Raw genomic sequence first — 11,245 nt, 5'->3', positions numbered from 1 at the left:
CTATAATATGAAACTATATAATCTTCAATATTCGGATTTGATTCTTCTGAATGATTCTTCAAATCTTCACATTGATTCTTCAGACTTGTCATATAATATATCACGCCCTTATTTGATTTGCACAATATCCCTAAATATTCTGCAATCTTCTGTTGTAATTAAATCACACAGATTTAATTCTTCACTTCAGCTCGGCATGATATTGTAACATCCCATGTGACATGTTATTCCAGATGTTGAATTGCTCCAACATAACACGTTCTATCATTCTAGTGGGACTCTTTGTTGCACCAGTTGTTCTTATATATTTATACATACTGATCCAATTATTTATTTTACAAAAATTTAGCCAACTCTAAAATCAGAGAAATAACAATCTCCCCCTTTGACAAATTTTTGGATAAAAAAATAAACTACAAATTACATAAAAATATTACAAAAACAGGTAAAACAGAACAACTTCTGAAGTGCAGTGGCTGCAACAACTGTTGAATAGAACTAGTCTTCAGTTACTGATGTCAAGACATCTTGTTCAACATCTTCTCCTTTGGTCCAGCTTTAGATCAAGAATACCATCTTCAGATTGATCTCTCCCTTCAGCTTTTCTTCCCGTGATTTGATGCAGCACAGGCCTTAACACCTACAACCTTATTCTTAACGCTAAGAAGGTTTGGAGTTTGATTGATGAATACTTCCCCTTAACGTTAGAATGGTTTCATGTTACAAAGAGATGATCTACCCTTGTAGTGGTGGAGAAAGAGGGCCATGGATAATGACAAACCTATCAAGTTGAATGTCATTCATACCCTTTGTAACTCAGAACACAAGTCACAATTGTGTTCGATAACTCAGATCACAAGTCACAACAATAACTCTTCAGTAGATGATGCAACTTCCTCTTTGACATGTTCAGCAGCGCTAAAGAATCAAGTTCCAGATTTCTTTGAATAAAGCCTAGGCTTCTCTCCCCCTTTTTGGCCAAAAATTTACAAAGAAGTCCCTCATAGTATCATAGATGGATGCAACACACCCACACGCAAATGAATCCCATGTTTGTTATGAACCCAGAACTCACCGTATGATAAAGAAAACCGAAGAATCCTCTATAAATAGCTGAACTTGAGCCTCAAAGATAACGATCTTCAACTGGTCAAAAGGAAACACTAACCTAGGAAACCTCCCATCCATTCAATGTATGCATTGAATACCTTTTTTAAAACTTGACTATTTCTGTTGAAAAGGAATAAGTCTTGATGCACGCATTTGGACAGTTCCTTGCACCTACCTGACACGTGTGTGATCTTATCAAGTCAATTCTTCTACCAGTTACTCAACAAACATGTCTGATACGATGTCCTGACATTCTGTCAGACATTGTCTTTTATTTTTTACTAACAGTATCTTGTGCAGGTGAATTCTCTAAGGTTGTCCGTATCATGGCTCTTAAAAGAAATTGACAAGGCTTTTGAGCAAAAAAAAATGAAAACCCTAAGAAAAAACGAATAAGTCGAAGTTTCTTCCCAAAGAAAATTTCCCTAGGAATCTAGAGTAAGTCTAAGATTCCCACAAAAATTGTAAGTCACGAACTAAACAAGCCAGAAGAAAAATTGTAAGACAAGAACAATACAAGAACAAGACAAACCAAAAAAGTGCTCGAATTGTACACTTGATGCTCAACTCATGACCAGACCATATGCTTCCTAAATATGTGCTTCACATATAGAAACCAAGTTCAGGACATTTCCTCCCCTTACCACAGGTAATTTATGCCATTCTGATGTAATTGAACCCAACTTTGAACCAACTTCTTGCAAGAAGATCAGACATAGCCATCTTCCTTTTCCATTCACCTTGTAGAACTTCTTTTCTTCTCTTGAACATTTCCAGAGAGTTCCCAAAGAAGTAAGGTTATCAACAGTAGTCACGAATTGCCAAATCATCATACTATCGATCAAAGTCTTCAAATATCTCATGATGTCAAGACATCACTTAGGACATGAATAACTTCACTTTGAAGTCAGTCACAACACCTTTTCTGAACAGGTATATAAAAAGCAGAATTACATAATAGCTTTAGACAAACACTAAGTCTCCCGTCAAAGGTCTTAGTCTCAGGCATATGCATATTCAACTGATAAATGCTCAGCTCTCAACAGAGTATTTATCCTTCCATCATACCTTGCTCATCTGAGTGTAGCTGATACTTAGTTGACAATTTTTTGTACCTCGTTCTACTTAAGCTGAATCAGAAACAAGCTCTCACAACATATAGTTCCACTCTATTGTCGTCAGTTTAGTAGAGACTTCACACGGTCCCCTTGTGATCATCCTTGATTTCTTACTTTGTGATCATTGGGCAACTAATAACCTTCTGCGCTTATAAAAGAGATTCCATCTATAAGATAACTGGAACAACCACTCCCTCTTGCTCTAGAAAGAGACTGAATTACTCATCCAAGATAATACTCCAGCTTGCAGATACCTATCAACCTTCAGACTTGGGTTGATACTTTGATATAGCAGATGATCCTTTGTGACAGGAATTGTTATCAACACAACAAGAGTTCAATGTTCTCATAGACTTAATCAGGGAATCAAGTTTGAGTAGACAACCTCTATTTTGTTGACAAAAAACATATGCAGCACTCCTTTTGAAGAAAATAAATCCTCAATACCATGATGTTGAGACATTGAGTCTCACCTCTCTTCAGAGTTTTTAGTAGACTGAGACACAACTCCCACCAGTTTAAGCCGCCTTCTCTGAATAATTGTAGACCGTTTTAGAGTGAGTCTACCTTTTCACAGCGCAAGGATCTATGATTTTCCCTGCACTACCAATAATTCATAATGTGAGAACACCACATAAGTGAATTCAAACAATAAAAACCTTCTTCATGAAGACATTGGAAAATCCACATCCTTTGATTTCAGAGATGAATATTCCATCCACCTGGTTTCTTTGATCCAAAGATTCCTTCAATTATGATCCCAATCTACATAAGGGCTTCAGAGGTGATGCCTTTATGAGTTCTTCAAGAGCTCTACTATTGTACACCCTCATACCTTGGCCAGAAATAAACTGACACAGAGGTAGATAGACTGCTGATCGTGTCCTGATCAACTTGTACAACTCAGATGTCTCCTCTTCCAGGTCAGGAGTAGGTTCCAAACAAAAATAATCATAACATTTTGTTTAGCCCCCAAAACATATGTTCTTCAACCAGTAGCTGCATACTTATTGAAATAATGTTCGAACATGTCATGGAACGTCAAATCCTTCCATATATCTGATCATGGAGTTGTGGATATCATCCTTCAAACAACCCTTATACAGATTTTCTAGCCATGCTTTAAATACCCTGAGTTAGTTTTACTTCCTGAAAGGAGTCAAGAATTATGAAAACTCTTGTTGAGACCAGCCTGTATGGTTTCAATCTTTCTCCATGTTTCTTGAAGAAGCAACTTATCAGCCGTGCAAATGTGCCTTTATGAGTGGACTTAAGACCTAGAACTCAAGTATCGTTGGCTCCTATAACTGATCCACCATTGTTCATGCCTTATCATGAGTGCAGTTTCAAAGGACATCAAACCCTAATGTTGAAAAGAACCAGGTTTGAAAGAGATACCATTCAGCGAAATTTCCATATCAGTTCCTTATCATCTTTTAGGCACGAGGCTTTATACCTATTCACCACATACCGGCAGAACAACCTTGAGTTTGAAAATAAATCAAACCCTTATGACGGCATACCAATGCCCCCAATGCTCAACATATTATATCCTCCACTTCTAGGGACCATGTACACATCGACGATCAACACATCTTTTCATCACCAACCTTCCTTGCCAAACTAGAAAGTATCTTCCCAGGATCTCATCTAGAGATAGAACAGGATGCCTGCTCTAATACCAATTGAAATTCTGGTGTAACAGATCCAAATATTGTGAAAGATGTCGAGACATGTGATCTGTAAAAAACAATCAACATAGAATATACACATAATTATGCCAAACTAAAAGATAAAAGACACCAGAAATGGTTGACCCAGTTTGGTGAAATCACACCTACTCTGGGGGCATACCAAGTCAGGAATGAAGTCCACTATCAGCAGTATTAATTCAGAGCTAAACTAGTCCCAAGCTTACCCCTCACTTAATCCCTACCCAATGACCCTTCTACCTAGGTCCTCCCTAGATATGGGATATTCCCATCCCACTTCAAATCATCGCAATGATGTTGTATAGTTCTCCAGTCCCAAGTGCGGTACAAACGACCTAGTATCCATCTCCTTCTAGTCCCAAATATCAATAAGTTTGGAAGATACACTTCTATGATAATCCCTAGCCAAGAACCTTGATTATGACCACGAACTTGGAGTTACTTCAGCGCTTCATCCAAGAACAATACTCCTCTTGCCTACAGGCTTCGAGGATCACATAGGTAACCTTCCCACATGCAGGGAGGTTTACCTTGACAAACCTTAATAACTACATCGTTATATGCTCAATGGTTGTCTTATTTTCCTAGGTTACAAAGTCTTCTATTCATAACCTATACCCAACTGGATTTGGTCCTTCAATCACAGCAAATTTGATGTTCCAATATAGCAATAACTTCTGCTACAATCAAGGTCTTCAATCTATTTAGTTTCCCCGAATATCTCTTTAATTAGAAACTATATAATCTTCAATATTCTGATTTGATTCTTCTGAATGATTCTTCAAATCTTCATATTGATTCTTTAGACCTGTCATATAATATATCACGCCCTTATTTGATTTGCACAATATCCCTTAATATTCTACAATCTTCTGTTGTAATTAAATCACACAGATTTAATTCTTCACTTCAGCTCGGCATGATGTCGTAACATCCCATGTGACATGTTATTCCAGATGTTGAATTGCTCCAATCCAACATAACATGTTCTATCATTCCAGTGGGACTCTTTGTTGTACCTGTTGTTCTTATATATTTATACATACTGATCCTATTATTTGTTTTTACACAAATTTAGCCAACTCTAAAACCAAAGAACTAACATAATTTAAGAAGACTAATTTTTTTTATAAAAAAAGTCAGAGAATAATAAAGGTAATAATATTTAAATATTTTATAATTTATTAACGGATACAGATATTTATAGGCATGAGTATCATTAAATCCACATTCATATTCATTAACAAACAAATATTTAAATATCATTTATTTTATCCGTAGATATTCATTAAACTACCTATTCATCCATGACCATTTCTTTTTAAATATTTTTAGATAGAAATGCTAGTTTAAATTTGCGATATCCCTTTTATTTGTAAGGGGTGAAATTATAGTAATTAATCAATCAAATAAAGAAAATTAGGGTACATAATTAATTTTTTTACTCAAATAATATGTTAAATTAATATATTAAAAGATAGGAGTATACAAATTTTTTATGTATACATTATTAATTGATTATATAATACTACCACGATAATAACAAGTGGTTACCCAACTATGCAAACAATGAATTTGATGTCATAAAAAACAACAAATATAGTTAATAGGTAATGAATTCATTAAATAGGATATTAATCAGTATTAATAAACCGAACCGGTCGTAAAAAGACAACTCGCACGTGTTAGGACAATGTCGAAGCGTGAGAGATAACGCGTAGAACAACAACACTTTCCTTTTTCAAACCAAAAAAATCTAATCTCATCAAAACAAGATAATAATCCATCAACATTCAACAACACACACTCTTTCAAATTCCCAATTCAACTTTCATTTTCTCTTTCCAATTTTCGGTAATTATTTTAGTTTTCTCTCCTTTTTTCTATCTCGATCTCGATCTTCACATTTGATTTTTGTTTTGATTTGTTAGGGTTTCGATTTTGTTGATTTTGATTTTGATTTTCCCAATGAGCGATCACTTGGTACTCTTCGTTGACCAACTTGCACGCCCAGTTCCGGTTGACCCTGTTGAGCAGCCTGCGCAGCTTCCTTCCGAACCAACGTTGTCTCCGGTTGCTTCCGATGCCGATGCGGCATCTGGATCCGGAGGATCTGAGTCGGCTGTGGATCAGGATGGAGAGGATTGTGGTGAGGAGGAACCGTTGATCCAGATGGTGGAGTGCCGTATCTGTCAGGAGGAGGATAGCGTTTCCAATTTGGAGACTCCCTGTGCTTGCAGGGGTAGTCTTAAGGTATATAAAAATTTGATCTTTTGCGATTTTCTGTTTTTTAATGGATTTGAATTTTTTAGGGTATTGTATTATTGGATTCGGCAGGTAAAACATTTTTTTTTATTGTTGTTAATTTTAATGAGTTTTGTGTTTTGGATTTGTTTGTTCTTGTTCATTTTGGTATGAAAAATGTAAGAAACATTTTTTAGGGGTATTTTTGTTTGGATAGAAGCATGATAGAACATTGTGAGGGTTGATCCATGTAGCTGACCCCACTTAGTGGGATAAGGTTTGGTTGTTGTTGGTTGTTATTATTAGTAACATTTAAGAGTCTTTGTGTTGATGGAATTTATTGTTTCTATACAAGAGTATGCATTTGCCTATGTAGAAGTTTTTTATGTTTTGTGTTGTGCATGTACATGTGCTCTTCCGGTTTTTTCTACCTTGATTTATATGAGTTTATGAAATATTCTGTTAGATATATGTAGTGTACTTGATTAACCAAGTTGCAAATTGAGAGCTAAATGATCTTGTGAGAAACTGCTTTTTATATTTTTTTTGCTTTCTGCTATTGAGCCTATTAATGCATTAATCTGATGGTTGTATTTGGTTTTGAACAGTATGCTCACAGAAAGTGTGTCCAGCATTGGTGCAATGAGAAAGGAGACATAACTTGTGAGATATGTCATCAGGTATAATTTTCTCCTATATAGTTTATTAATCTGTTATCTTTTGGTTGGTGATGTGAAATAATGCGAATACTTATATTTTTTTGAAGTGACTAGTTATCAGCCAAACTCTTATTTAATACCCCCGCCTAACCATCCTATTCATATGTGTACTCATTCTGGTAGAATCTTGGGCCTGCTTACTGATTTCAGAACAATCTTCTCTTCTGCAATGTCCTTCCTTTTCTTCTCAAATAAATGCCACCGAGATGGCCTTTCTTCATCAACATGGCAAGTAGGGGTGTTCAATAAAATTGGGTACCCTTGACTGATCCATTAACCATATTGCATCCATATTTTAAAGCCCGGAACAATTTAATAAAAACCAATTTGGAACATATAAGGCCCTAACCTAAAAAACGGGTACCATTTAATGATTAAGGTTTTGTACCTGTTTCAATTCAACTGCTCAAGACCCTTTCTCTCTCACTGCCTCTGACTTTTCTTACTCCTCATTTTCTTCACCGTAGTTTTCACTCTAATCTGCATTGTTGTCTTAACATCTTCCTGCTTACTTCACCATTGTGGAACTGGCTCCGCCGTCGCCTTCATCGTCTCCAAACTCAGCGACCTTCTTAACTCCAACCAATTCGCCAACATCATCTGCCAATTCGATTATGTCCAGCAAAGTCTTCGACCCCAGCTTCACTTCCCTTCATCAAACTCCAACAAAGGGTGTAATCTACTACACTGTTAACAAAATCATTTCATTTGATTCCCAAGTAAAGCCTTTGAAGCTTTACTATGAGTTTCACACACACTTTATGCCTTCCATGAGAATCCTTTTCTTTTGATACATCTTTATGGTTATCAACACATCAGATACACGCCGTCCTAAAAGGATATCCTGAACATACTCTTTTGTTTGCTCTATTTCTATTGCCGCCGCAACCACCACCATCACTGCAAAATTCAACTTTAGAGCTTCATCACCTTGTTGTTGTGGGACTTTGGATTTTGCCATGAATCCAATGTTGTCCCAATCCATTCTTTAGGGCTCCGATTGTTGTTTGGTATGTGAAATACATGGAAATAAATCTTTTTTGACATTGTTTTAGATGTTATATTGATTTTGTAATTATATTGATAATCTGGTTTTGAACTTTTGCACGATAAACCAGTTTCACCTAAATGGTGTTAACAAACCAAACTTAATATCTTGTTAACCACCCCCTGAACATCCCTAATGGCAAGAGCTTTGCGGTACCAAAATTTCCATGTATTTGGTATCTCATTTCAGAAGCACTTTATATTTGTTCCTAGACTCCTGTGAAGAATTGCTGAAAACCCATCTATAAAAATTTATCCCGATATTCAGTTTAATTGGGAAATGGAATTTAAGGATGGAGTAAAGTATTGCCCTTGTACTTAACACGCCCGTCTTCCAAAGGCATCTGAGATATTTTAGAGTTCCAAATTCCTACCCTGAATAAGAATTCATTTGTTAATCGACTTCCTGACTTCTGCATTTTAAAAAAAGATAAATTGGGTGGATCATGAAAACTTTAGGCATCTGCATATCTAAATTATACTTCTCAGTTGTTTTATCAATGTTTTTAAAATACTAACTGAATTAGACGGCTCAACAAATTGAACCTTGAACTGGCTTTTAGTATGGTTCAATTATTTGACTGTTTGACTGGTTTTGCCATGGTTTGATAGTTGAACCATGACCCAGAGGTATCGTCAGTTCGACTCCTGGTTCGGTTTTTAAACATTTTACATTATGTATTCTTATATTGTAACATTGTATCTTGTTTGGTTTTTTCTTAACCTTTTGATTTGAACCCAATGCTCATTATCATGTGTGTAATGAATTCCTTCCAGTTATATTACTTTTGTTCTTGTCTCTTATCGATGCTTTTTTTTTTCTTCTGTGCATATAATGCCCAGCCTTATCAACCTGGGTATACAGCCCCACCACCTCGCCCTAATCCTGAAGAAACCACTATTGAAATAGGGTAAGATGATATACTTACATATATATTTTGAATTAGTTTTTGGTTAATTGTGCTGCTTTAGTTCTATGCCTGTTTTACTGTACAAGTTATCTAGAAGCTACAATGATTTATTTATTGTCATTTTGAACTTGTCTCCTTAATTTGTGATGAGCTTTCTTGCAGAGGAGGCTGGACATTATCTGGCTCACCCTTGGACTTGCGTGATCCTCGCCTATTGGCAATTGCAGAGGCAGAGCGTCAATTCCTGGATGCCGAATATGATGAGTATGCTGCTTCTAATGCCAGTGGAGCTGCTTTTTGTCGCTCAGCTGCTCTAATTGTAAGGCATTATTTATTTATCTTGCATTCCACTATATAAACTCTTAAGTATTTATAAGAAATTAATTAATTGTACTTGCTAGGAGCCCTGGTGCTTCACTGCCTTTGTCCGGTGTTTGTATTGACTACATCAATATGCTAGCCAGTTGACATGATTTTAAGCCCAATTCTTTTTATTTGATACAGTTGATGGCCCTTTTACTTCTGCGGCATGCACTCTCTGTAACAGATGGTGATTCTTCTGATGATGATCCATCCAATTTTTTCTCCGTAAGTGATTTAAGTCTATTATTTAAAATTGTTCCCATGCCTACTGTCTACTGTTGTATTGATTTCAATTGTCACGGTGAGCCAACCTAATAAGCCTACCATCTTCTGCAGCTTTTCTTGCTTCGTGCTGCTGGATTTCTTTTACCTTGCTATATCATGGCTTGGGCAATCAGTATTCTGCAACGGCGGCGACAAAGACAAGTCAGTGTCCACGACTAAATTGTTACTCTTTCTGTAATCCAGCCGTTGCTCTTGGTTTGAAACTATGCTTTATTCAGTGATTTTCTTACTTTTTGTGTTTTGAACAGGAGGCCGCTGCACTAGCAGCAACCCAAGTTGCTTTTGTTCTAAATTCTGGGCAGCGCAGAGGTCTACAATTCGCGATAGCACCAGTTCCTACAGTACAGCAGGAACAAGTGTAGCATGCAAGTTTTTTTTATGCGAGACATCATGGCTTGTGTGCCATATGAAGAAGACTTGTTGAGATGCAGCCATATTTTGTTAATCTTGATTTTCACAGCTCTAATATATGTACATAAGCGACGGTAAAACTGCATGAATTCGTATTTATCCATTCAATTTATCGATCTGTGAATGTATGAATCTATCCGGTTATAATAAGTAGAGCTTTATATGTAAAATAAAATGGTGATTAAGGCTTTGTCATTTCCGTTCTATCGAGTATTACACTGATGAAACATTTGGTGTATCTAAACAAAGGTGGTTTGAAAATAGTGATTTGATTTAATGTTTGATACGAAAGAAATAGTAGAGAGAAAAGTAAGTTTTCCTCACTTCCTTAGTTTGGTAGAGAGAAAATGAAAAGAAAAATTTAATTTTAGTTTAAAAAAATACAAGACTGCCCTTAAAATAAAAAGTCATAATTTTACATTGTATAAAGTCATTTTCTCATTCAAAATAATATATCTAAACGATTCAATTAACTTTTTATTGTAATTCATTAATTTTTGTTTTGAATGTAATAAAAGAAACTTAATCCACAGTTTGTGTAGAAGCAAATATAGTTTGACTTAGTACGAGCAAATCCAGCCTAATTTACGGTTGTCCTAATTTGTTTTGGGTGTATTTAATCACAAAATTTATGATACTTTTAGTTTTTTTCCCCTAGAGCATCTTTAACTACTAGAGGGATGATTTCTAATAGATTATTTTAAGTATATGTTTTGTTAGCAGAATCATCACGATTTAACGTTACGGTGTACTCCCTCCGTTTTTTATTATAAGTCGTTTTGGGAAAAAAAATTGTATTTAAATATAAGTCGCTTTACAATTCCAATGAATAATTAATGTTATTTTTCCTATTATATCCTTAAATATTTATTATTCTCTCTCCTTTCAATTATATAAATTTATCTTCCATATGTCATTAATGAAGGATAATTTTGTAAAAATCTTTATAATTTCTTATTTTCATACAACAATTATTATTTTTCTTAAACTGTGTGAAAAGTCTAAAACGACTTATAATAAAAAACGGAGGGAGTATATTATAACTTTTTTAATCACTTAATATTAAAAATTTTATCATAAAAAAAAAATATAAATTTTATAATAGAAAATGTAAATTATTAGTAAAATTCCTTTTTTTGCTTAACTAAATATATTTTTAATTAAAATCTTTCCCTTTTCATTCTCTTTCCTAGTTTAAAATAACTATTTATTTAATTACTCCACCCTCATTTTCTTTTCTCCATTAAAATTTCTCTTCTTTCCTCATTTAAATCAAATAAACCCTTATTATTCACCCCATTAAAGATACTCTTATGTTTTAGGTG

The 11,245-nt window shown here is 35.0% G+C and overlaps 1 protein-coding gene across 1 annotated transcript; it reads left to right on the top strand.

Moving 5' to 3' along the window:
* Window positions 1-5,613: 5,613 nt before the first annotated feature.
* On the top strand, window positions 5,614-10,115 carry LOC131651648 (uncharacterized). Its single transcript, XM_058921317.1, has 8 exons — window positions 5,614-5,794; window positions 5,872-6,193; window positions 6,793-6,864; window positions 8,794-8,861; window positions 9,024-9,180; window positions 9,366-9,449; window positions 9,561-9,650; window positions 9,758-10,115. Exons 2-8 carry the CDS (start codon window positions 5,909-5,911, stop codon window positions 9,869-9,871), a joined length of 870 nt encoding a protein of 289 aa, XP_058777300.1. The 5' UTR covers window positions 5,614-5,794; window positions 5,872-5,908; the 3' UTR covers window positions 9,872-10,115.
* The last annotated feature ends 1,130 nt before the right edge of the window (window positions 10,116-11,245 follow it).

This window comes from Vicia villosa, linkage group LG2 (genome assembly GCF_029867415.1).
Source record: "Vicia villosa cultivar HV-30 ecotype Madison, WI linkage group LG2, Vvil1.0, whole genome shotgun sequence".
Taxonomy (NCBI): Eukaryota; Viridiplantae; Streptophyta; class Magnoliopsida; order Fabales; family Fabaceae; genus Vicia; species Vicia villosa.
This window is presented reverse-complemented; position numbering and strand designations above follow the sequence as displayed.

Coding starts and splice junctions, on each gene's coding strand:
- LOC131651648 (XM_058921317.1), top strand. CDS start 5,909: ATGAGCGATCACTTGGTACTCTTCGTTGACCAACTTGCACGCCCAGTT. Junction 6,865..8,793: donor CTTGTGAGATATGTCATCAG/GTATAATTTTCT, acceptor TATAATGCCCAG/CCTTATCAACCTGGGTATAC. Junction 9,181..9,365: donor GTCGCTCAGCTGCTCTAATT/GTAAGGCATTAT, acceptor TATTTGATACAG/TTGATGGCCCTTTTACTTCT.